The following is a 27,163-nucleotide window of genomic DNA, read 5'->3' as shown; positions in this document are numbered from 1 at the left end:
ATCTCAGCTCCAGTGCCTGGAACACCTCCTGCCCCTCCTCCACTGATCTGCGTGTCTGCAGAGTTATTCCTCTCACATATTCTCACTCCTCTCTCCAGCTGCTGTTGCTGCAATAACTTTTTCCCCTTCTCAAATAGCTATCCCAGAACACCGTCACTGACGGACTTGACCTTGGCCAGTGGCAGGTCTGTGTTGGAGCCGGATGGCTCTGGCTCTGTTGGACATGGGGGAAGCTTCTCAGCTTCTCAAAGAAGCCATCTCTCTATCCTCCCACTACCAAAACAGTGCCACACAAACCCTGAGTATTTCAACGTCATAAGACTTTAATAATCAGTGTTTTCCTGCATAGTTCACAGAATCACAGAATACTGAGTTGGAAGGGTCCCACAAGGATCATCCAGCCCAGCTCTTTAAGTGAATGGTCCATATAGGGATCGAACCTGCGACCTTGGTGTTTTTAGCACCATGCTCTAACTAACTGAGACCCAGTAAAATGCTTTTGCAGTAAAAACTTCAAAAGCTATTTGAAAATCCCTTCTTCCATTATATTTAACTGTATAGTTGCTGTGACCAACAGCCTTTTTTTTTACTATTTATTGTTTATATATTCCCTTATATTCATATATGCTTTTAAAAAATGAACATTTATAAAGAAAATATAGCTCTTTCCTTCCAAAAGCCTTGACATACAACCTGCTGGTAGGTGAATCAATACCTTATCCAACGTTAGGGAATAGTGATTTTTGCCTCCTAAAAGCATCCCCATAATCCCAAACCATGACTGTGCTTAGCCCCACAGCAATAGGCACAGTCCACGGACTGGGTATGATTCACAAGGCTGAACAGGAACACCTGGTGCAGCAGGGAGTGCCTCCTTTGTCTAATACAATTGCTCTCCTTGAGCATACCTTGAGTGCTCTGTGAAAAACGTTAAGGACCATTTCCACAGTTGTTTGTTGCAACAAGAGAGATTTAGTTCATTACAGAACAAAGAATACACCATCCTTCTCCAAGTACTCCTGCAAAACTGAGGGACAAAGAAAAGGATGAAGTAGTTTTCACTACTATAACTATCTAAATGTTCCCCTCTTGCCAAGCAGCCTCTCTCCTACATATATCCTAAAGCTCTACAGGAAAAGAGCAGGCTCAGTCAATTAATTTTAAGGCTCTTTGAAGAAGCTCTAGAAAAACAGAGACACCTCACAGCCAGAGCTAAGAAAGTTTGAGAGTGTCCAAATTTACAGCTGAGACCTATTTCTGCAAATGTGGTTAGATGCTCAAAATAGAAGGATTTTTTCCCAGAATACTTACCAATAGTCCTTACTAGGGAGGGAATATTTTATCATTTCTGACATGTGGGTTGTTCCACTAATGAAACCAGCCCCATGCTGAATGCAGACTGGATCAGGATTTGGGAAGCCAAGCCCAAGTGAGGTTACCCTGACTGTAGATGTTCACTGGAGGTCCACGAACCTCCAAATCTGGGGGATTGGTTCTATATCAAAGGAGACCTACTCCAAGCAATTCCTATGCTGTTAAAATAACCTGACTGCACATGATGGCAGTGCTTCCTCAGCACCTGAAAAGCCTAAAACCAAATGACCTGAGCTGGAAGTATCTCTAAATTCCAACATATCCTCCTAGTTTGGCTCACCATATTTGTTCCTTTGTGAGCTCTAACCTGGACACAAGAAGACACACAGGCAACCCTAACCAGTAGTCTGACTCCTCCTCACAGGGAAAGACTAGAGATAGCTGAACATGGACAAAGGAGCTTCCACAGATACTTCTTGAGTAAAACTTTAAGGGCTGGGGTTTCCTGGACAAAGGAAATTTTACATTTCTTTTTATATTACTTTTTTACCTTACTTAATTGAAATCTCCTACATTCAGCTGTAATCCATTGTAATCCACAGTTGAATGTATGTGTACATGCAATCTATTATCAAGATTCCACCATCTGTGATTTGTATGGACTTTTTTTTGTGTGTTTTTAAACTGGGAAAAACAATGACGACTCAATCCACTGTGTAGCACCACAGGTCTCTATAGCACTCTGGGCACACCTGCTCCTTTTCTAGACAGGAATCTCACCCTTTTCTACAGCAACACTGCCCAGGCTGAGCAGAGGGAGGCATGGAAGTCGGCTGTGCCTACACAGTAACACCGGGCCAAGGCTTCCATAATAGAACACAGGAAAGTATTTCTCAAAAAAGATACTCCAAGCAAAATTTTGGGACAATCTATCCTTTAGTCTTTTTCTTACCTCCCAAAATAAGTATTAGCATCTTTAGGAGACATACAAAGGCAGAAAAGTAATCTTGCTTGCAATACTACCCTTGAAATGATTACACCCACATGCAGACTACTAAAAAGCAAACAACAGCCCACATAACTGAAGACCTTAATTTCACAAGCCCTTAAGAAGCTTTCTCAGAAACAATTAAAAAAAAAGAAAATTAAACTTACAATGTAGTTTCTCTGGAAAGGGTAAAGACATTTCAAAATTAACTCACACTAGCAGGAGGACCCTCACAATGCCCACTCCATGACTTAAAAACAAAAAAGCCATTATGGAATTTAAGAGAAAAGTAATTTTATTGTCTACCAAATCACACTTTACTTTTTTTTCTTTTACAAATTCCAAAACAAATGAAAGATTTTTTTTTAACGTAATATTATGTAAAAACTCCATTTGCCACAAACTACTATACTCAGTGGAACAAATATATATTTCAGGAGTGTGGCCAATTGTAAAAATAATCTTATGAAATAAACATTGTTCATAAAAATACAGTAAAATGCACTTTTCCCACCTCAATAAATATATTTTAATGCTATTTCCAGTTGGCATTTAAGCCACCAGAGAGCTCTTAATGAAGAAGTCGCCAAAGTATAAATTCTCATATACTTTTAGAATTATTGCAATAGCATCCAGAACTGTAAGCATTTTTCTTTCAGTCTTTTGTTTCTAGCTTCAGGGGAATCACAGACAGGAGAAAAGATTTATCTCTAAAAATGTGCTACTCCTATATTGATTCCCATTTTGGAAAGAACGTTTAAGGTTTTCTTCCTTTTCACTAAAAAACAGTCCGCAGAACAAACTGTTTCAAGGACGAATTCTCCAGAAAATTAAAGTCTATTGTCCAGAGTTATAGTTTAGTTTTGAATCCCTGTGTAATACATTTAAAATTAAAAAATAAACAGTTATGTTAGATAAAAATAGAAATTTTTGAACATCTTTAACAACAAAAGCTAAGATAAAGGTTTTGTTAGAAAAAAGAAAATCTCGTCCTTTTTACAAATCTTGCAAATTTTTTAATCCAAGTATTAACTTGAATTCTAGTTCTGCTTTTCATGCACACACGAAAACACACAATTATACATACACAGATCCCTGATTAAGACATTTTCCAAATGGCTTATTAAAATTTAAAAGTCCATTTCAACCGAAGTCACATTTTGTCTGTCCAAAGCACGTTGTTTCTTCACAAGATGAGTATTTCTCTTCCTTTCCCCTGATGTTTCCTTAGAGGTTCTGTCTACTTGTGAATGAATCAGTACTTATTTTACAATAAGTAAAATATTATTGTGCCCAACTCAATGAGTGCCTTTTAAAAAACAAGCACACAAAATCAACTCTGTTTCATGGTTGAGGACATGGCTAAGAAGCTGACAACAGGCTTTTCTTTCTTGTCTCCTTCACTTCCACTCATTAGCTGGTTTTTGACACATAAGATGACCGGTATATTTGGCACACTTGATGGAACAGAATAAAAACACAACAAAACAATTAAAACCCTCCGTGACTTCTCAGACTCATTGCATCACCTCTAGCTCTTCCATTTCAAAGTGTGCATTAAAGCTGTTTGCCATGGATGTATGTTCAAAGATCCTGGTCAGGCTTGGTTTCAGTAGCTCCTGCGAGGTATCACTTTTCAGGGCCATGATCTGATCTGTCCTAGGATCCCTTCTGTCATAGTACAGAGCCCACAGCAAAGTAATGGTGAGGATCATAGCCAGGATCTGCGTAACTCCAATAGAGATGCCTAGAAATCTCAGCACTTGCAATTGCTTCGTCCCCCTCAAAAAAGTGTACATTTTTTTACCACATCCCTAGAAAACAAAAACAGATTAAAAAAACGCAGTCAATATTACTTGGTTTGCAGTTCCCAACGTTTAGCTCATCCTACTCAGTGCTGGATTTTCTCGCTCCCAAAAATTTATCCCTCACTTCCTTCGAATAATACTTTGAAAATTATTTTGCCTACTTTTGAAGTGCTTCCATAATGCCATCCTTAAGTTTTCTCACACAAAGAGACTTTACTGCATGTAACAAGCTGCAAGAGATCTGTGCTGCTCTTCAATTCAGAAATCACTCAAAGTTGATCTGAGTTCATATCAACTCACTGATTTTTAAAGAAACTCAGCTGGTTTTGTTCAGGTTTTGTTTAAAAGCAATTAAAATTCTCTTTATCATCTTGTTTCTCTCCTTAAATTGAAGATCCTGAAGGTTGTCAATTATTTTAAACTCTTTAGGCTGTTTCTACAAATATTACCTTTATTATATCCAAAACTAAAACAGTACTCTAGGAAAGATCTACAGACCTGAATAACCTAATCAAAAAAAGTCTGATGAAAACTACATTAACACATCTTAAATTGATGTTGCACAGAAATGGAAATTAAGCTCTTTCCAAACCATCAATTCATGCTGTACAATTTCCTCACTAATTAAAGCCAACTAATTACCACACAAGGCTCCAGGAAAGCTCCCAAGCCCTCACAGGGCAGCAAGGATCCACAAAGAGACAGTGACTCTAGGAACTACTGAATAACAGCTGCAAGCACAAGTTACAATGCTCATTGCTCAGTAAGGGTGATGCTCAGTCTTAGAGAGAATAAAACCTTGAAAGGAGGTCCCTTTGCTACTCTGGATGATGCTTATTCTATATTCTAAACTTTGCAGGGTTTCACAGCACAAAAGAAAAAAAAAAATCAAAGGAACACAGACACTGATGGAAAATTCAGAGTAGCAAACTGGATGAGGTAATACCACGAGGCACTGGTCCCAGAAGCAGACATCAGGAACCCATCAAAATGGGCACTGTCTTTAGAATGTTATTTTTTGCATTTATAATCCTTATCACATATTTCTTATGTTTTTTTCTTAAGAAAGGAAAGCAATTGATCAAAGCAATGGAATTTGAAGACAGGACATGATAAACAGCACTTTTCAATCATGCTGGAATTCCCCAAAGACAACAATTTCAAATGCTGCAGCCCTGAATCTACTTAACAAAAGGCCCAATTTTTGCCATATACACAAAATTCACACTGCATTCAACAGACTTTCATTTAGGATCTGAAGAAAATTAATGTACTATATGATAATTGTACCAGAGTAAATTAAAGGATCTCAATGTCTTTCCTCATTTCACTGTGTCATTTCCTAAACAGTAACAGACACAGAAGAAGGAACAAATGTGCATTCTTTGAAATTTCAAAAGAAAAAAAACACATTGTAGCAAAAGCAATGTAATTGAACGTGAGGGGGAACAAAAACTGTCATCTTGGCGTCTTCTTTTCTTCACTTAGAAGACAGTTGTAGCTATACTATTTTTCAGATTTGTTTTTAATTACAGAGAAATCGGCTGCATTTTAGTACTTTTGATAACTTAAAGGAATGAAGGTGCATGCTGGTCACAGTTTAAAAATGCTCCACCACAGCAATATTCAAACTCAGATCATTTGTTGCCTGGAGAAAACATCCATTAACAGAGAGCGATAACATTAATACCTACATCTCCTGCAGTACAGACACATAACTGAGACAAATTATGCCCAATCTAGATAGACTGTTTCCCTCCATTTAATGATGTTCTTACAGTTCTGATCTCATACAAATTCAAAATCAGTTTCAAAACTGAGAAACATCCTGCCAGCCCTGTTATCTTCACATTCACGCATTTTATTTCTGCTTATGTGACACTTTCATAGTTGGTAGCCTGCAGTTAAACAGTATAAAAATATACTTTCTTTGGCAAAAGTAAAAGTTTGTCACTAAATGGGGAGCTTTTGTTGCCAAGTCAAATATAGCACAAAACTTTGCAGCAATCATTCAGAAGAATTAGCTTCAGATTCCTACAGAGTTAAGGATTAAAGCCATTTTATACTTTCAGTTTTAAAGTGGGAAAAAAGAGTTTATTTCTGATGTACTGCAACATCATAGAATAAGAACTTGAACTTAAATAAGGTACTTCTCAGAGCAGAAAAGATAAGCTCTAACATAATCTTCTGTATACCCAAATTTTGAGTATACTCACAATTATATTTTTTATTTATTGAAAACAAATTTTAATATTAAAAATTAAAATAAAACCAAAATTAAAACAAAATTAATTTAACTAAAACAAATTTTGAGTATCCAAAATCATGCTAGAAAGCAAAAGAAAATATTGAACATGCAAGTTTGATGGTTTTGAAGATATCAGCTCCTACCAATCATTTTATCTAGGCTGCAATTCCCCACCTCAAGATGGGCAGAGCTCAGACCACAACAGACCTCCAAGGCCATACTGTCATCTTCACAATTCCCTCACAATCATGCTCTAAGGTCAGTCTGTTCCATGAACTGCACCAAAGGTGAAGCTCATCAGAATAAAAGCAATCCAAGAAGACTCGTGTATCTGAAAAACAGCTTTCAAAATCACACAGGGAAAAACATGATTCCTGCCAAAAATACTCTCAAGCAGAACTATGTCACCTTTCTTTCTGCAAAAATTAAACTGTGAAGGATTCCAACTTAGACTACAAAAAGCTCTGAGTTGCCAGCAAAAAATTACAGCACAGTTACAACAGAAAATATTCATCAATCCCAGACAAACCAAACTTTGGTTTTCTGAAGTACTACGAAGAATTTTTCTGAAGTACCAGAATGGACTTGTCAAGCATTTACATAAGCCAATTTTAGGCTAGCAAGGCTAATCTTATCAGGCTCCCTCTCAAACCACCAGACTACGCAAGTTTATTTTGAATCAGTTTCTAAAAACGCTTATTTTCCTTCAGCTCTCCAAAGCAGAATTTAGGCAGATTAGCCTTGGAAGTTTTGCATGATACTGATAAACTTATTAGCAAGTATACTGCAAGAGTCTGTGAGACAACCCACAGGCAAGCAACATGGAAAGAAATGTTTTGCCAAGCAAATACTGTACATATCTCCAAGAGAAATTAAGTATTTTTGTGGCTGGTACAACAGAACACAGCCTGTCCCTTTTTGGAATGGGTTCTGCCATAGAGAACCAAAAAATAAATTTTTGCTAAGTACTGAATCCACCAAAATGCTCTCTGGTACAGCAGGGGAGGAACAACCATAAATGTACCCTTCAGGTTTCTTTCAGAAAAAAAAACACGTAGCCTTTCTTTTTATCAAGTGGGCCTTAACACAGCCCTTATGTCCTACATAATAATTATCTTTGGCTATTAATTTTCTCCAAGAGAATCAAAAGAATTTGAACATATGAAGTGTTCAGAGAACCACTTTCCTGGAATATGGCTGTGGGCATGAAATGTTAGCAGAAGATATGACACAAGAAAACCTTGCACATTTGACACTCCAGTGACTAGTACCTCTCAGAAATTTCTGAGCTTCCTGTGCTCAAAAAGCAGTTTTTCATTGAGTGACACTGCTTACATACTCCTGCCTTTTCACATAAGTACAAAAGATGCATGGGGCAAATGAATGTTCTACAGTTTCCATATGTTAACACTTCTTGAGGGCCCTCTGCGACAGACTTGGTCTGTGTGGTACTAACAGTGGCAATGGTATTACAAAAAACGACCATCACTGAAGAGTGAGCCACAATTTTTTCTTCTTCAAGAATACTATTGGCAGGCTGTATTTGTGCTCAATCAGATGCTGCTATTTTTTGGTCTGTGATTGGCCAAGCTACCTGTGAGAGTTTATTCTTTTCCTGTCAAGTTATGAGAAAACAAGCACTGATAAACCAGAACGTTCTCCTTGAAAGGAGCATCTTGTATAAACTATACTTAATTGGTGCCTCTCTATTGGTTGGCAGCCTTTCAAGGGCACTCGAAGGAGAAAGTGAAGAGGAGGGTGATGAAGTACACCCCCAGACCCACTTAGAAAAGACCCTCTGAAGTATAGCACGCAAGTGTGGGGGGAATTCCAAAGTACACACACATGTGCAGAAGGGGCACCACTTACATAACGTTGAGAGGGACTGAAGGCCTCTAGCTGGGCGGTGCTGACCACACCTGCCCAGGTAGACATCACCAATTAATTGTATAAAAAGCAGATAGCTCACGCTGGAAGTACGCAAGCTTCACACCAAAGGACAACACTGCCTTTTGCAGGGATGCCCGCTACCTTGTGAGCCTGCCGACTCTCTGAGAATGCAGCTTCTGCTATGGGTAATTCTAAGCATTCTGGGTCAGTAAGATAACTTCATAAGCAACACCTGGCTGACTGGGGGAGTCGTACTGAGGGCTTTTTTTCTCCTCCTTCTTCTCTCTTGGGTTTTTTTGTTTTGTTGGCCACCTCTTGGTAATAAATATTGGTTTTGTTGAGTTTCAACGGTGTATGGTTTCAGTTTCAGCATCCTTCTGAACTCTCCCTGTCACACAGGCCCCAGAAGAAGCCTGAATGGCTTTCCTATTCAGAGACTGACACCTCTGAAGAGTAACCAGTACTGTCAGTGCTGTGAACCTTGCCAGAAGGCAAGAGAGGTTCTACAAATAGCTGGTGGAAAGAAAATAGCCTCCATCACTGTCTTTAAGGTTCCCTAGCAAAGACTGGCCTTCTGAGGCACCTGCCTTTTGGCAGCTCTTCCTAATGGAAACACACTATCTCCTAGGATAGATGTTGGAAAGTCCAGAACAGATGATATAACTTCTCTTCCTAGAGTCAATACCATACAAATTCATTTCCCCAAAACTTGCTTGTTTCCTGGCAATAGCTAATAATCATTTTGGCTTGTTTATATAGTGAATCTCCCCTGCTTCAGAGGTATTACTCCACAGCTCCTGAACAAAAGCCATGCAACTGATTCTTGTAAGAAAGGGTCTTGAACAGCATAAAAAAATGGGACAAAATAAAACTGTTCTTTAGGTACTCTTCCACAATGCAGAGCTGCACCATCCACTGGAGAAATGTTCGTGCTTCAGCACCTGAAAGTACACTTCTCATGTCCATCCTCCTTCCTATGCACCCTATATTACTCTAAAAGCAATCAAATGAAGAATGCATCTCTTGTCAGATCCTCATAACTACCTGATTGAGACATGCCTTCTGTCGCTGTTGGACTATCTAGACTATTGGTCATTCTGCTATTACTGAATGTACAATTAAAAGTCTTCAGAGGTCTGTTAGCACTAAAAAATGGTAGTAAGTAAACCAGTCTTCAGAAAAACATGACTTTGGACAATATTTATGTGAGAACTGAGTTTTAGTAGAGAGTGTATTTATCTTTTTTTATAACTTTCACTCTAAGAACAGTAATGACTTGCTACCATGATCACCTCCTTTGAGTTCAAATAGGTCCTCTCCTGGTTTTAAGGTGCTTTTTTTGTAATTCTTTTTAAATAATCATACTGTAATGCAGTAGAGAGAAAGAACATTTTCACAACAAGTTTCTATGCATGCTCAGAGTATAACAACTGAATTACCTGCCTCCTGGCATGACACCTTTTATCAAGAGCACTCTCATCTTCCTAAGAAATTCTCAAAAGCCTCCTTCACTATATATTTCACTAGAGCATCTTACACTTACCCTACATTAGTTTAATGGGCTGGAGCCTGGACATTACATCACAATTAATTTTTAACTTTTGGATTAAAGCAATCTGAACTCCAACCTAACCAATATAAAATAAATACCTCAATGTTTAAGCACATCTCAGACGTTAACTGCATTGCCATTAACTTATCTCACTTCCAGGCAAGGGTGGGTAGGTCCATCCGTCCTTCCTTCAGCATTAATAATAAACATAAACACAATAAATACTTTCCATAAACACAACTACTCTACAAACAAATTACTCTGTTGCACTGCAAATGATGAATTCAGAAAATTACTGTATCAGGAAGAATGCACAAAGCCTTCTGAAATATTAATACTTTTCTTCCTACCTCCTGATAAAGGTCACTGAGATCCTCATGATGCGCCTGCTTAGAGCATCCTGGGAACTCTCTGACACAACAGGAGTCAGGTGGCCAGTCCAACTCTGTCATTTCCAGCCAGTCTGTGAAGTACACGACGCCACAACATTTAAACTGCAAAGGAAGGATTAGCCAAGATCAGCAATAATGATGTTACTTCTTCATGAAACTAGGTCATCAAAAAAGCTAAATTCCTAATACCAACCTCTAAAAGTATCTACAAGATCTTCCACGTATGTTTTGTTGTACTTTTACATAAAAGCAACATGAAAATTTCAAGGTAGTGACCAATAAATACCTCAGAAGTAGTCAATGGAAGGGCTCTGTCCATTAAATCCCAATTGCTTCCTCAAAGGATGTTTCACAGAAATTGTCCTGCCCTGGAATTCTCCTATCCTTACTACAAGGAACTAACTCATGGTAATTTCATGCCAAAATGGTGACTAATGGACAAGTATACCAGTGGCTGAAAGAAATAGTAGGGAAAGGTCTTACTAATGAAGACTATTCCTGCAAGGATACAACTATGGACACATCTGTTGAAAACCAGAAAAAGCACAGATTTACCTGAATACAGATGTGAGAAACTGAAAGCAATGGCTCGAAACAACTCAGTGTGTGGGCGAGGGGGCAGATCAGGTTCTGTCAAGGTGGGATGGTGCTCTGCCTCAAAATCCTGCCTCCTTGAATGCCTTTTGTGCAGCTGTCAGCCACGGGCACATGGGGAGCACTGCCCCACACCCCCCCTCCCCAGGAACCCCTAATCCAGCCCCAGAATGGCCATTAGCCATTGTCACACACCCCACACCGCACCCCCAGGGGCCCCTAACCCAGATCCCGAATGGCTGGCACACCAGAAGCCCCACTTGGGGTTGGGGAGGGGGTGGGTGGTCACAGAAGTCCAGAGCAAATAAAACCAACACCATGAGGTCTCCACGTGGTCACAGTCCTATTGCTCTTGGATTTGTAGTAGTTGGTGCTACCATGGCCCTAAGGCAAAAGGTATAATTCTCTCTCTCTCTCTCTCTTCTCTCTTTATTTCTAATCCCCTTTTCTTGATACTTGGGTAACTTAAACCTGGATGGGTTGGAATTTGCTAAGTCAATGCTTTGTGAAATGCTTTCTGACTGCTTTAAATGCTTTAAACTTTTGCCAAGTTCCCTTATTTTCCAAAGTTTGCCAGTAAAAGTGTGTTATTTTGACCTCCTGAAAACATTGCAGTGTTTTTCCCACGCGTGACCTCAAGGTATAAATGAACCTAAGGCCCTTTTAGTAAATCCATCAGACAGGTTTTGGGATTCTGTATCTTTATGATGTAAAACCCCTTTGATGAGCTCCTGAGGCGAGGCTGGGGTCTTACAACAGAAAAAAAAAAAAAGGAAAACAGTAGATTAAAGCGTGAACAAAAAGGTATAGAAATTGCAAATGCTAAAAGGCAAACAGAAAATAAAAGGAAAGGGTATTACACTAAAGCAAATACTCCAACAGAATCAACCATAAAAGTAAGAAGTCTGGCTGCAAAGCAGATCAGCTGTAATTGGCTATAAAACCCAGCAGGACTAACAAACTGTCTTCTCCTCTGCAAAGCACACTCAGAGATTTAAAGCCAAATGACCAGTCTACCACATTAGTAGCTGCTTTCATATAGAAAAGGGATAAAGCAGCTACATTAGATTTGGTTTGGAATTGGATGCAGACTTGACATGACTGAAAAGAAGCCTTGCTGCAGAAACAAGATGCATTTTTTTTTCTGTCTGAATGCCCTCCAGTACCAGCCTGAGTGTAAGTCATCCCCTGGTTCCTTTGACCCATGGGCTTGGGAACATATTTGCCCCCCCCCTTACCCACTTCAGAGCCAGAGTCCTGTATTCCACACCACTCCTTGGTCACAATCAAGCAGATCAGTGCCCAGACTGTTGGCACACACTGTGCCCTTGACCTTACCAGTCCTCTTAAAAATCTCACTTCTTCCTTCTTTACCACAACTTTAATGTCTCTGTTTTTATTAGTTTGTTAGTTCCAACACAGGACTTTAAGGAAAGTTCAAGCTTTGGCTCCTCACTTGTAACTGCAAAGACCATGTCATTAAACTTCCTTTTCTTACTCGCAAATCTTTTCTTCCCCCACCCAGATCTTCTTTCCTGACTTCTGTTGACCCTCACCATCTTCCTTAGCACAGTCACAGCTCTGGTATTAGACCACCAAGAGGGTTGAGGGAAAACACACCTCCCATCTGTCTCAGATGTTAAAAGATACAGAAGAGAGAAAAAAAAGTTGATCAGGGCTGAATCTTTGGTAACAGAACTGTAATCACAATTTAGCTGACTGAAGAAGGGCCACAAGTAAAGTGCTCATTCAGGAATAAAGCACATGCCAGGCTCATAAATACAACATCTGAGTGAGTGGACAGAATATCAAGAAGAGCCCATTAATTAAGTAGAATCTGTAAAAGAGGTTTCTCAAATGTTCACTTCAAACTTTCCCCAAATCATTCATCTAGTCAGAGATGGAATATAGAAAATCTAACTTCTAAAACAAAGTTTTTCTACCCTAGAAAAGTTATGGCATAGTTGAAATTTTGTTACTAATATTCATATTATAACCAGCCATTATGATGACACCACAACAACTAGGAGGATAAGAGGCAGTTTTTAATTTATTCAACCTATGCATTTCAACTATTCAGTTCTATTCAAGGAAAATTGATTGAGACCATTTTATTATATTATCTCAGGTACAGAACAGATATAAACACTCTACCTGCACATGAAGAATTACTCAGTTTCACAGAGCACTTGAATGGCCAGAGCAGAGAACAGGGTGGGGGTATGCTGGTGTTTAACCTCTTTCTTTCAGGTTTTAGTATAAATACAGATGAACCAAGTGCTGCCAGGAAATGCTTAAATAAACAGGAAATCTGTGCAACACTGATAGATTTCAACATTTCAACAAGAGCAGCACAATGACAGGCATTTAAGGAGTTCTCTTCCTGCATGTGAGTTATATTTGGAGTTAATGGGTTTTACCTTGGGCAATTTCATGTTTCTGTAACATAATACTTCATTCTTTAAAAAAGTTCTGAATTTTAGTAGGGTAGAGGGCAAAGCTGTGAATACACAAGGAAGCTTTCTGGTTTGTTTCTGACCCCCTCAGTCAAAGGAAATAAAAACTCTGATCACTTTCAGAAACCTCAGCCAAAGAGACAGTGTAGACATCTTTATGAAAACTTCCTTTTCCACTCCTTTCCAGCTAAACACATATCTTAATCATGACAGCTTGGTGAAAAGAAACTAACAGAGGAAGGGGAGCACAGTTTAATATTAAACAGTTTAATATTAAAACCACATATTCATTTTACTTAATCTGCAGATTTTTCATTTTATATACATCGTATCCTAAAATGCTACAGTAATCCTAAAAGGTGTTGATGTCCTAACCTTGCTGGCAAAGGAGAAGAGTGTGTTAGCAAATTAACTGAATTTAGTGACATTTTTCTTTTGGTGTTTAAGCATCTTTAGGGCATATAAAAACTAAAGAACTGGATATCAAGTGACTTTAAAAGATACCATCACTACACAGTGTTTCATATGAAATGAACTTTCCACTTAAAACCAAACCTCTTCCTTTAGCAAATAAGTAACACTTACTGAGCACGTATTACTTCAGTTCGTGAATTACTGTCATTTACCTCCCTCTGGAAGAAATTCCAAGCATGGGTCAGCCACTGGTACCTAGGTAGGCCATAATTGGTCATCCTGGCTTTCAGCGTGATCATATCAGACCACTGCACTGGAACCTGGAGCAAGGAAAGATAAATGATTCACACAATGGATCAATAACCTTGTGGCTCCAAATCCACAAATTCCATCTATTTTGTGATCTTTCCAGTGTAATGACCAAAATAACACTGTATACAAATAAAACAGGAAAAAAAGTGTTGCAATTTTTATGATACTAATACTTCACAAGCTTTTCTTAAAATTTCAGGGGAAAGTTATTTGTTTCCTTTGCTTACAAATTAATCTACGCTGAAAAAGGAGTTACGTTTTGGAGAGATTCAGGGATAGTTGAATACAATTTGGTTATACCATTACCACATTTTTTACCTGGCATAAAACTTGAACTGAGTCCCATCCAAGTCATCAGGGATAGCATTTGTCTGCCCCAGTTTAGACATCTCCCTGGTGTCTTCTTAGTCAAGAGAAAAGATACAGGCAGCCGAACAGGGCAATTGATCTCAAGATAAGTAATTTAAACAGAGCAGATGCACCACTGCCTTGAAGTGTCAAATCCACTTCACTGTCTAAGGTGACAAACTTAGATCTAAATGTCTAACTTCTACATATATAAAATTAATTGTAAGGAATTCTACCCCAAGAGTTTTTTCAATGATTTTCTGGCTTGGTCTGGAGTCCTGTATGCAGGTATCCTTAATGTGCTCCGTTTCAGTATCTTGCTCAAGAACAGAAACAAGGAAATGCAGACGAGGCCTTGTGATCTTTTTTCTTCATACACACTCAGTCTTGTAAATCTTGAAATTTACAAATAAATACTTCAAGGATTCTTGAAGTATTTTTCTTTCAAATTTGACTACTCAGAAGTGAGGTGCTGGTGCTCTGCATTGTCTGAATATGACACGTCAGCAATTCGTTACAAACAACAGAAGCAAATGCTATGGCACCAGGCATGCAATGCATTTAAGAATCAAGATTAGAACCTCACTTCCATTCAGCTGCACAAATTTCAGTGTGCCAAAACAAAACAAGTTGCTGAAGACTGCATTGCCCTCCTAGGCACACGTATCACTCACGCTGAGTTTTGCCTTGTTTCCATTAGCCTTAACAGTCATGGTGAAAGAAATCAAAATTGCAATATCAGCTGTCGCGTGGATGGCAGGGAAGCCCAGCTCCTCTAGCAGCCGTGACTTTGCTATCCTGTTCAATTTGGAGCAAACAGTAAAGGCATTGTGCAAGTAGCAACAAATGTTATCTAATAAAAAAGCCTGATCACGGTACTTCCCAAGAAGCCTGGTCTTCATTGTGCTCTATGCTCTACAAAAACATAGGGACAATCACAGCCTGCCTGAACCCATAAGACAAATAAGAACATGTGCTAATGTTTCATTACTGCTATTAAGTTATACTACTATTTCTGATGCCCTAGTAAAGTTTCATATCATTAATACATTAATAATGTCCCAGAAACTTAACATGCCTTTCATTTAGCAGATTTTTCTCTCTGAAGTGATAAAGTGTTGAACTCACAATTGTCCGCATGAAAAATATGTTAGCAGTAGAGTACTAAAAATACTTTAAAACAGTATCACAGAATCCTTCTATCACAAACATTTACACTGGTCACTATAATAAAATAATTCGGTTTGTATTCAATGCATTTCTCTTTCTTCTGCATTGTAAACTAGCACTCTGCTTTCTTCAGTAATTTGATATTGCTACAATTAATCTCATACTTGCTAGAATATTTTTTTATTATTTTTTATTGTTTGAGTTGAACACAGTCCAAGATTATGCCTGCAACACGAGGCATCCAACTTCTTTAAGAAATCAATGGGGAAAAAAAGAAAGGTGGAAAAAATGCTAAAGAAGTGAGAGAAGGAAATTAAAAGCAAGGCAGAACAATCTAAACCCCACTGTAGAAAGGCAATTTGAATTCTGGAGGTAAGGAATCTGTGTGTCTGACTGCTCCAAGGATGAAGCCATATGAGGAGCCACTGAGATCACTTGGTCTGTTCAGCTTGGAGGAGACTGAAGGGAAACCTTATTGCAGTTACAACTTCCTTGCGAGGGGAAGAGGAGGGGCAGGCATAGATCTCTTCTCTGAGGTCACCAGTGACAGGACCCAAGGGAATGGCCTGAAGTTGTGTCAGGGGAGGTGTCAGTTGGATATTAGGTTCTTCACCCAGAGGGTGATCGGGTGCTGGAACAGGCTCCCCAAAGAAGTGGTCACAGCACCAAGCCTGACAGAGTTCAAGAAGTGTTTGGATGATACTCTCAGGCACATGGTATGACACTTGGGGAGAGTCCTGTGCAGGCTAAGAGCTGGACTCAATGATCCTTGTGGGTCCCTTCCAACTCATCATATTCTGTGATATTCTGTGATTATGTGAGCTAAGGACACTGATGTATCTACTAAACAGCTTCCTATCAGCTCATATACACAGTGGTGCACAATATTAGATGCCTGAGATGCATTTGTTTGACTATACACCAATGCTCTTCTGTAGTGTGTAGAAAAACAAAAACTAGAGATGCTGGTTTGATTTTAACGTAAATTTGTAAAGTTCGGTCTGCCATTGAAATCTACTCACTTATTCTTCTAATGACTATCAAGGCTTGATCAATTCCTAAGTAAGCCAAGAACCCACACTGGCTTTTCAATCTTGTGGGTGGAATAAATTAGTCATGAGGCCCACTTCATGCTGAGAGCTATCATGAGCTGGAAGGAAAATTGTTTATGCAAGGACTCTTAGAGCAACTTGTCCACACTCCAAGGAGAGCCCATACGGAATCAGCAGAGGCGGTTATGCCTCAGTGACATTTCTGACATCACCCATCCACCTACACTAATGCCAACTGATTCTCTGAAACCCACCAGGGGCCCATGTGATTTCATGCTACGCTGAAAAAAACATGACATCAAGTCACCCTTATGGGTATAAGAAGGAGCCTTCTTATCTTTATCAAGTAGAGTAGGTGGAAGCATGCTCTAGGGAAGTGACCTGCACAGGTATGAAAGAACCACTGAAAAACAACTGTGCTCTTCCAGACTGCCACATTCCCTATGGGTCTTAGCAGCAAGAAACCCAGCTGTGCCCCACCTTATCGCACAAAAAGCAGTATTGTTAGGACAAAGAGAATAATAGTGAGAAATCAGATAAAAAGAGAAAATAACAAAAAACCAACAGTAAAACAACAACAAAACCTCAACGCAACCCAGTATTTCAGGGGATGAGGAAAGAAAAAACACATATATACAGGGAGAGAAGAAAAAAGAAACAGAAAAGCAAAAAAAGAGTATCTGGGTTCGCTGTGACCCACTGCAGATGACGTTGGCATGGAATTCAGCACTGCTTACTTTAGCAAAGGGATGCAAGGACAGCAGTGTTTTCTTCTGGAGGGAAACAGCATCACCAGTGCGTTAACATATATTAGGGTTATGCCAGCTTTCATCAAACTGTCCTAGGTTTGGGTTTCAGTAGCATAGCATGTAATCAAAAGCTTGGGGGTCAGACTAAAACACACCATAACTTCAGGTTCTCAAACTGAATAGGGAAGGCTGGAGAAAGCATGTTCCACTGCTCTGAAGGCTATGTTGTTTCAGGCAGTTTCCACTGACAAGATTTCTGTGGAAAGACGGATGTTAGTTATGACAGTCATCTTGGCAAAATCCCCCCAGAGGGCAGCTGTGCCCATAGGATGAAGAATGCCTCTTGTCTGTATTCCCAATTTTAAAATGCATCAGCACAAGCTGACATTTAAAGCAAAGGGATAGCCTTAACTGCTATTATACTATAACACCCATCTGGAAGCTGTACCACAAGGGAATGAATTCTGACGCAAAGTGCTGCCACGTAACTTCAGACTTCAAATCTGCCAGAAATTCCTTTGCTCCACGTACTGTGCAAATATCGAGAAAGCTCCCTTCAATCTTACTGCAATGTAATTGCTATTCACTGTTGGAAAGACCATTACACTGGGCATATCTTGGCAGTTAAGAGAAAATATTTGTCCCTCTATTCATAAAAATGTACCAGACTGAGTACAAGATGCAAAGATACAGCAGCCAGCAGAGTAACATTTCAGTTTAATTTCAGTGTTCAATGCTTATCCATTTTCTTACATGATGGTTACAAGTCCTCAGTTTGAAAATTAAAGGTTGGTGCAGCTATAAAAGCTAGATAGAGATAAAATCTCTTCACAAGTTTACAGAAGAGTGTTTTATAGTCAAGACATGTTTTGCTTAAAACTGGCATTTACAGCTTGTGGAGGCAGTGTGTACATTTCGGCAGACAGCAAGTCCTCTATTGAAAGAGTACATTATTTCTTTACAATATAGTACCCTCTTTAAACATGGAGAACTTTTGGGGCAAAAATCCCTTCAAATTCTCACATCTACTCTGTCAAAAGCCTTATTTAAGCCTGAAGTTCATATTTAACCCCAAAAGTTTCAATGACTTCAATGAAAACCTGTCTAAGCAAAAATTAACAAAAAATTAAGTCCTTAAGTCAGGTGCTGCAGGATTTGGCTCTCAAATACAGTGGCAGTAAGCAGAAACCAAGATAGGACCTTCCAGACAGACAAGTTTTCCCAGAAGAATTATCTGTTTAAAAAAAAGGCAGTCACTTGAAATTAGACTGTCAGAGTAATGAACAGAGATAAACACTAGAGCAATTAGGAAACAGCTAGCTAATGGAAATCTTTTTCTTCTGCTGAAAAAAAATGCAGCCTCCTTTTCTGACTCACCGTTATTTCCTGCTCATAGGTCCAAACACCACAGGCCAGTTCAACACAGAATATTACAAGTAAGCTTCCAAAGTACTGAAGAAAACAGAATGGTCTTAGTTATCTTTATATTCTTTGAAACATAAAAGTTTTCAAATTAAAAAAACCCTTAACAATATTAAAGAACATCTCAAAACATTACTAACATTTCACGTGACTGAAGACATGGAAACCGAAATACATTTTTGTAAACAAAATATGAAAGATTCATGTGGTAAACTTTCTGATATTTCTTACATGAAGCATATGAACGTTACAATGGACAAATCAATGAATTTCCTTGTTGCCCAAGAGTACAAGGCTATCCTGACACATTATGCTAAAACTGCTGCAAAGAGGACAAATCTTTTTGCCCCTCATACATGTATAAAAGAAATCTCTTTTTTTCAGTTCCATTAAAGAAACATATGTAAATCATACTAATAGCCAAAAGAGAAAAAAAAAATTTGACAAGACAGAAACAAACACAGTTCTTGAAAACTATGGTTTTATCAAAGTGATCTGGGTATTTCAGGTCAGGTCTAACTGTACAAATATTTATTTAGATTGATTGAAGTACCTTTTCTATTACAAAGTCTAACCCTTGAACTATTTAAAAATAGCGACTAGAAGTAAAAATGAAGTAATGACACTTAAGAAAAACCTGTTGCTCTAAGTTAAAAGAGCAGGATTGTCTTCTGTATAGTATCAACAAACCCTTTCTGAACTGCAGGATAAATCTCCATGGACATTAAGGTTGCTTTAACTGGTGTTCTCCATTAAAAGTAGCCCATTTATCTTTCACTTAAAGCAGAAGTATAGTCCCATTCATTGTTGACTCCAAACTTTCTTCCATGTCAATGGACTGAGCTCCTCCTTGTTCTCAGTATGCAGGACTTAAAAGTTACAGTCTTCATGGATTTTAATTTCATTTGGAAATCAAAGAAACACCATCACAATATAAAATAGAATAGAATAAATATATAAATCCATAGTAGGACAGATGCTGAATGGTCTTTATTTAGTAATGTCATTCTGGAATCTATTTAGAATGAATATAAAAGACAAAAAACACGTACTCATAGTAGGTGATTTCTTTTTTCTATTACAGGGTCAATAAGATGTATTATTTAAAATAGCATTTAACAGTCATCTACATAGCACCTTTTTCATTCACCCAGTCTGGAACTGAGTGACTCGCAGATACCTTGGCAGCTACTGAAGAGTGTCTTGCCTTAATTTCTACTTCCTGATCAAATCTAACTCCCTAAATAAGGTTTGTACACGCACACAGAAAAAAAGTACATGAAAAAGACTCATGTTAAGTTTCAGGAGAAACCTATACTCATACGCTCCCCCTGCAAAGATCTGTCCAAAAAACATGGTGTTGAAAAGAGAATTTCTGTTTTACTAGTCTTCACCATATGACATTGCATCTTTATAGTCATTATAGCTGAACAACACATTGCATTTCCTTACAAATCAACACTGTAATCACACACAGAACTCCAGTACAGGTCTTCAATAACCAATATGTTCATCCTCCAAAAGTCCAAAAGAAAAATATGAGTCACATCTTGCAAGAACAACGATGCTTTCTCTAAAAAATAAATTCATGAGCTTCTATGCAAAGTAACCACTACCAATGCAGTACCTGTAAGTTATGCAAAGGGTTCTTTAAAAAAAAAAAAAAAACCCAGCATGGAAAACTACTTTTCTAAGTATTCACTTTGAAAACAGGAAAGAATGCCGTACACTTTAGCTCTTTTAATTACTATTAAAAAAATGTTTAAGTTTTAAAAAAACATTTAAATGTTCTCCCTTTTTTAGAGGGAAAACAACTAAATGTTTCAATGAAAAGTGAATTTGAGTTCTCAGTTGTCAAAATTTCAGTGGGTTTATCCTCTAATTGAATAACGAGCCCAGGACTGCCTGCTATCACTGAATTTTATACAAAACTCACTGCTCACGGTGAAAGTGATACATCTGGGGGTGTATGTATGGCATTCTCTGCAAAACTCTTAATTTGCAGTTCTTTGTAACATTTAATTAATTCGTCAGCCTTAACATTTGAAACTTCCTCATTTTTGTCACCATTTAGTTAAGAATGCTTGTGGTAGTAGATGGAGACAGAAGAGCCAAACTGAAGATTTTCTCCAGTTACTGAAAATAGCCCAGAATCGAAAGCTACTTAGCCAGATTCACTCATAAACCACTTCTGGGTCTGTCAGGGATTGAGCACTCCTGACCAGCTACATCTGGACACATCAGAACAATGCAGAATCAAGCTTTCTGTCCTGAGAAAGCCCATCTCTGTCCATAGGGTAAAAGACAAGAAAAGACACAGTGAAAAGCCCATGCTAGGAACTGAGCAATTGTGGCACACCAAACTCACACACAGAAGGTTCAGTTTCACTCTGCTGTTGAAGGGGAATATTATATCTCTCTCTAAATATAATGGTTTGCAAAACAAATAATTCTTATGTAAGTTTTGAGGGAAGAAAAACTCTCTAACCATTATTTAAATTTATTACACCTAATTTCCATCTTTCAAATCCAGGAATTATTACTGGCTTCAGGGCTTATTCCTTGTCCCCAGCTAAAATCCCACAGAAGCCTGAATGCTAAATGCATCTTTCTGCATTTACACACTTCTGCTTTTTGCCAGGAACAGGGACTTGGTTTTGAAGCAAGGCTAAATATTTCTTCCTACGGGCTGAGTGGCTGCATGTTGTAAAGAATACTAACTCACTGAGGAGCACTATAGTATATCACACTCGAAACTGCACCAGCAGGTCACTGATATTAACCTTCTACAGCACACCTCCCTCAGAGTACTGGCCACTGCTGAGGTATTTTCTACTGTTTCTTTCTTTTTGCTTTTTTTTGGCAGAGAGACAGTAAGAAGAGGAAAGCACAGAAGGGAGCGCACAGTTTTGCAAAGATATATACAGGCCATCATAAAATAAATAAAAAAAACCCAAACAAAATCTACAAGCAATTAACGAACAGTAGTGATCACTTTAAGAACTACCTTTTACATGGTAAATCCTAGAGACTTTTAACATTTGCCTTTTGTGGGCAACTGCTAATCACTGTCAGTCTCTCCCTAGTCTGACTATGCAAAGTCATCAGAAAACTGGAGTGGTGCCTTGACCCTGTTACAAACCCAACAGTTTCACTGAAGGATTTCCTCCAGCAAGGCTGTGAAAAAACTAAAATGTTGCTTCCTTGAGAGAAGCTGAATGACTGCAATGTTTGTAGAAAACATTCTTTTGAGTAAAATTATTTGCCAATTTAAAAATAAATAAATAAAGCAGTAGACATTTACTGCTCCTCATTAAGTCACAGACCCGCATGTGGCCAAGATCCTAAACCTCAGGATCTCTTCAGTTTCAAATACATGTTGTCAATTAGCAGGAGCTGGTTCTCCTGCACCTCCTCCTTAAGCTCACTCACCACCACAGGTAACAGGGAAAGAAGGGGAGGAGGCTGGGAGGGAGGCAGCAGCTCTGTAAAGCAGTAGCTTTCTTACACAAGCATTTTCCTCTTATACCCGGAACCTCGCACAAGCACTAGGATTTGCAGCACTGACAGTCTCCAGAGGCTTAAACAACTCTAATTTTCCAGCACATTAGTCCTGAAAGAGAGGTGAAGGAACTGGGGACTCTGAAGTTCAGGAGAATCTGTTCCTTTCCTGTGCAAGAGAGTAAACATTAAAGAAGTGGGAACAGAAACAAAGTCATTACTGTGAAAACCGCTTCCAGACAGATGTAAAGACAGAGGGATAAAGGGCCAAGGAAAGATAGTAAAGATATTCCCTGTGTAATCACCAGGGTGATGCTGTTCTGCTGGAGTACTCTTCATGTGGTACAGACCAGAGCCAATATCCAAATGCCAAAACCTCTGATGGAGAAACCACACACGACAACAGTACGGAAACCGACCACAACTGGCCACAGCTGGCTTTCATAATTTATTACTAATTACCTATGGAATGCCTCATCAGCATTCAGCTACTATAACCCATAAAACTGGGCTGCTAACCCATGCACAAGGAGAATCAAACACCTGAACACATCCCCAGTCATACTCCCTTGATCCCGCTCATACCAAACATAGCATGATCGGGTTTTTTGCAGTTTGGAAGCATGGTTTGGAAGCAAGAGTCTATTCAACTCACAAAAACATCAACAGAGACAGGGCTTTGCAGCAACCCAAATTTCATCAGGACTAGAAAGGCAAAGAGTAGTTTAATTAACCTTTTTCCTCCCTCAAACCTTTTGGTTTGTATGTTGCATGATGCTCCCATTATTGGAATTAGGACCCTAGTTCATCTGTTTTGACAGCTTTCGAGTTAACTACTGTCAATGTGAGGAGGCTTCCCAATCTACTTAATTCATCCCCAGTAATCACTAATTCATCTCATCCTAATGGGATGAGAACATTCCATCACACAAGACAGTCAGAACACTGACTTCTTAAGACCACTTCCAGACAGTGAGAAAGCAAGAGAGCATTCTGTGTATGAAAGCAAATACCAACGGCAGGCCAGGGTCAACAACTGGAGTCAGAAGTTGCAACATGGTGAAAAAAAGTGAGCATATGTGGAGCTTTCGAACAACCTGTTCTACAAGGCTGTAGAAATCCTTTCATTTCTGAGCACTTGTCTTTCTTTGAAGGATCAGTGTACTTACTAATGAATCATAGTTCATACACTCTGCATTTTATTTCATAAGGATCCTCTTTTCAAGCTCTACAACTCTCCTTCCAAGTGCTTTTCTTTTCTCCCAGAAGATATAACATTTTTTTTACCTCAGTCTCAAGAAAAACTTCAGCCTTTATGGCAGAACAAATGAAGAGCAGCTGATCAGCAACTCCAGCCTCCTCAGACTTGCTATCTCACACCACCTTCTTGGGCAACATGGTCCATATGGCATGAGAGGTAAGGAAAGCTCTGGGAAGGGCAGAACTGAAGGAGATCCCAAGAAGGCAGCTGCAGAATGAAACCTTATTGGAATCTCTAAAAGACCAGAGTATATGGTACATAAAGCAAATGCCAAAAGATTTTAAGAGGGTTATGCATAGCACTTCCCAATGGCTGAGAGCATCAGCCTTGCTCTGTGGAGATGCAAGCCATCCAGGCATCCGTTTACCCCTCAGAAACTTCAGATGACCATCACCGCTGGATCACCAACGGGAACCAGAATCTTTCTGTGCAAAATCTAACAAATTCTTCCTGTTTTGATAACTTACAAGCTATGGTTCCCTTTATTTTTGTTACAGTTTACAAGATAACAAGGTTATTTTAATGATTAATACAGCTATCCCTTACTAAACGGAGCAAACACTCATTAAATGGAGTCAGACAAACTGCATGGAAAACTGAAATCCTCTGTTTATCCACTCCAGCAGCACAAACTTTCCCCCGCCCCCCTCTTCCTTCCCCCCCACCTCCCTCAGCCCTGCCCTGTAGGGATTAACAGTTCATTAGTCATTTAGATTGTCAATTAGTTTACTTGCTTGACAACACAGAAATTTATGAGAGACGCAGTCACAAATCAACAAGGAAATGGGAGGAAACCATCAACTTGCAACATAAGCTACTGAATGTCATCCAGTTCATGATCATATATCTATCTCTATTTTAGATTTGGTTCCCCAGATCACAAAATTTTATCAAAATGTCTTACAGCCTGTGATCTTTGCAAAGTCCAAGTTTTATATACATAGTTACCACTTTTTTGAAAATCTTTATAGCTAATTTTCAAATTTTTTTTAAGGCAATGAACATTTTAGATTTTAAAGCTACGAATATAAGTTCTTTTTAATAAGTCCTTGGCTTTTTTAAAAACTAAGCAAAATTATTTATAAATAGTTTGAACTTTGTTCACAGCCTTGATTCTTCTGTGGAATATTAATGACCTGTTTTAAATTTTTACTTTAATGGTTAGTCTTTGCTTATAACAGTAAACAGGTATTATTTTGGAAATAAGCAAATGCATACTTCACACAATTATTAGGATTTATTTGCTAAAGGCTCAATTACCTTGCGTCATTGAACTGCCAAGGAGTAAGGATCATTTCAAGGTCATGGTAAAGTACTGAAGAGAACACAGGTAAAGACAGACATTAGACCATATTTCCTCAAGGCTTACAATATTCTCTTTTCTTTTCTTCTTCCCTTATTTCATAGGATTTATATTAAAACTTAGAGTTTCCCAATTCCACACAGATTTTCAAAACACAGCTTCCTTCATTTCTCTATCCCCTTTATTTTCTCCCAAGGAAATTAAATACTATAAAAATTCTTCTTTAGTCAAGCAAATCCTTTTTGCTTGTAAAATAGACCGACATGGTGCACGCCGACTGATACATGCAATAACTCTGCCTCAGCATGCCCCAAAACACTTAAAGCAATCACCCCTTTGAGTGAAGAAACGCTCTTATATCTAAAACCCACACATCCAAGTGTCTCCATTGTTAAACAGCCAAAAGAACAAGATTAAGTAAGAAAAAGAATAATTTACCTGACAGGACATCCACTCCATACTTAGTTTGTGGCAACAAGAATTCAGCTGAACCACAGCATCAAGTCATACCCCACCAGTAAGACTGGGCTGCATTTCAGACAAGACACAGAGATTTGGCTGAGCTTTCTGGAGCCACTTACTCATTTACTCCTTCCTTGCTCTTAGGGACTTACCCATTCCCTATGCCCTTCAGTAGAGGAAAAAAAAACCAGGGCAAACAAGGAATGAAAAAAGAGGACCTGGAAAGGACAGAGCTGAAAAAAAGCACTACAGCAGCAGGACTCAGCAGTCCTCAACTTTTCTCAGTCAAGATGCAGCATCTCTCATTCCCATCCTGGCTGGTATCACTCACAGCTCTTTCCCCTCAGCAACCCCAGTGTCCCTTGAACCTACTGTCCTATCAATCCCTGTCTTTTCAATAGTTTTCTGGTACGCACATCCATCACTTCACCAACCTTTTATTACTATCTCACCAACCTTTTATTACTATCTCACCAACCTTTTATTACTATCTCCCTTTCTCTTTTCACCAGGGAGCATCATTCCAGAGCCCTTTTCAGCTCTGGTGCTGTTTCAGTCTCTTCTACTGCTCTGGGTATCTATGACTTTCAAGAACTTGGAAGGAGGAAGCAATATTAACAGTGTAACAAGTGGGAATTGGGGGGGGGGGGACACACAACACAGGAACAAGGAAGATCACAGAATCTGGAGAGCTAGAAGGGACCCACAAGGATCATCAAGTCCAACTCTTGGTCCTGCACAGGACCATCCCCAAGAGTCATACTATGTGCCTGAGAGTATCATCCAAACACTTATGGAACTCTGCCAGGCTCGGTGCTGTGACCACTTCTCTGGGGAGCCTGTTCCAGCACCCAATCATCCTCTGGGTGATCTTCTAATATCCAACCAAAATGTCCCGACGCAACTCCAGGCCATTCCCTCGGGTCCTGTCACTGATCAACACAGAAAAGAGATCAGTGCCTGCCCCTCACAAGGAAGTCGTAGACTGCAATGAGGTCTCCCCTCAGTCTTCTCTTCTGCAGGTTGAACAGCCCAAGTGATCTCAGTCGCTCCTCATACGGCTTCCCCTCAAGGCCCTTCACCATCTTTGTTGCCCTCCTTTGGATGCTCCCCAATAGCTTAATATCTTTCCTATACTGCAGTGACCAAAACTGCACACAATATTCAAGGTCACCAGTGCGGAACAGAGCAGGACAATCACCTCCCTTGACCAAATGGTGATGCTTTGCCTGTCCCCCCAGGACACAGTTGGCCCTTCTGGCTGCCACAGCACTGCTGATTCATATTCAACTTGTTGTCGACCAGGACCCTCAGGTCCCTTTCCATGGCACTGCTTTCCAGCATCTCATTTCCCAGTCTGTACAAACATCCAGGATTGCCCCATCACAGGTGCAGAATGTGACACTTCTCCCAGTTGAACTTCATACGGTTGGTGATTGCCCAGCCCTATAATTTGTCGAGATCTCTCTGCAGGGCCGTCCTGCCTTCAAAGGAGTCAACAGCTCCTCCCAGTTTTGTGTCATCTGCAAACTTGCTCAGTGTCCCTTCCAGTCCTGCATCCAAGTCATTTATGAAGATGTTGAAGAGCACAGGGCCTAAGATGGAGCCCTGTGGAATCCCACTAGTGACAGGTCACCAGTCTGATGTTACCCCATTCACTATTACCCTCTGTGCTCGACCCATGAGCCAATTGCTCACCCATAAACATGATGTGTTTATCCAGCTGTGTGCTGGACAGTTTGTCCAGATGATACTGTGAGAGACAGTATTGAAAGCTTTACTGAAATCCAAAAAGACTACATCAACTGGCTTCCCTTGATCAAATAGGTGGGTTACTTTGTCATAAAAGGAAATCAGGATTTATTAGGACTGATAAGCAGGACTTTCTCTCTCATTAAGCTGTGCTGGCTGTGAATAGTGACTGCAT

General features: G+C 39.3%; 1 protein-coding gene across 10 annotated transcripts in view; it reads right to left on the bottom strand.

The window, feature by feature from the left end:
* Positions 1 to 2,578: 2,578 nt before the first annotated feature.
* Positions 2,579 to 27,163, bottom strand: part of TSPAN12 (tetraspanin 12) — a 44,930-nt gene continuing 20,345 nt past the window's right edge. For all 10 annotated transcript variants that reach the window (XM_032688309.1, XM_032688301.1, XM_032688302.1 and 7 more), the window contains 4 exons: positions 18,665 to 18,739; positions 13,869 to 13,976; positions 10,151 to 10,294; positions 2,579 to 4,116 (listed from right to left, as the gene is read on the bottom strand). In XM_032688309.1, the coding sequence (XP_032544200.1) occupies positions 3,820 to 4,116; positions 10,151 to 10,294; positions 13,869 to 13,976; positions 18,665 to 18,739 (624 nt within the window). In that variant the 3' untranslated portion in view covers positions 2,579 to 3,819. The remainder of the gene's footprint in view (positions 4,117 to 10,150; positions 10,295 to 13,868; positions 13,977 to 18,664; positions 18,740 to 27,163) is intronic.

The sequence above is a fragment of the Chiroxiphia lanceolata genome, chromosome 5, assembly GCF_009829145.1.
Source record: "Chiroxiphia lanceolata isolate bChiLan1 chromosome 5, bChiLan1.pri, whole genome shotgun sequence".
Classification (NCBI taxonomy): Eukaryota; Metazoa; Chordata; class Aves; order Passeriformes; family Pipridae; genus Chiroxiphia; species Chiroxiphia lanceolata.
This window is presented reverse-complemented; position numbering and strand designations above follow the sequence as displayed.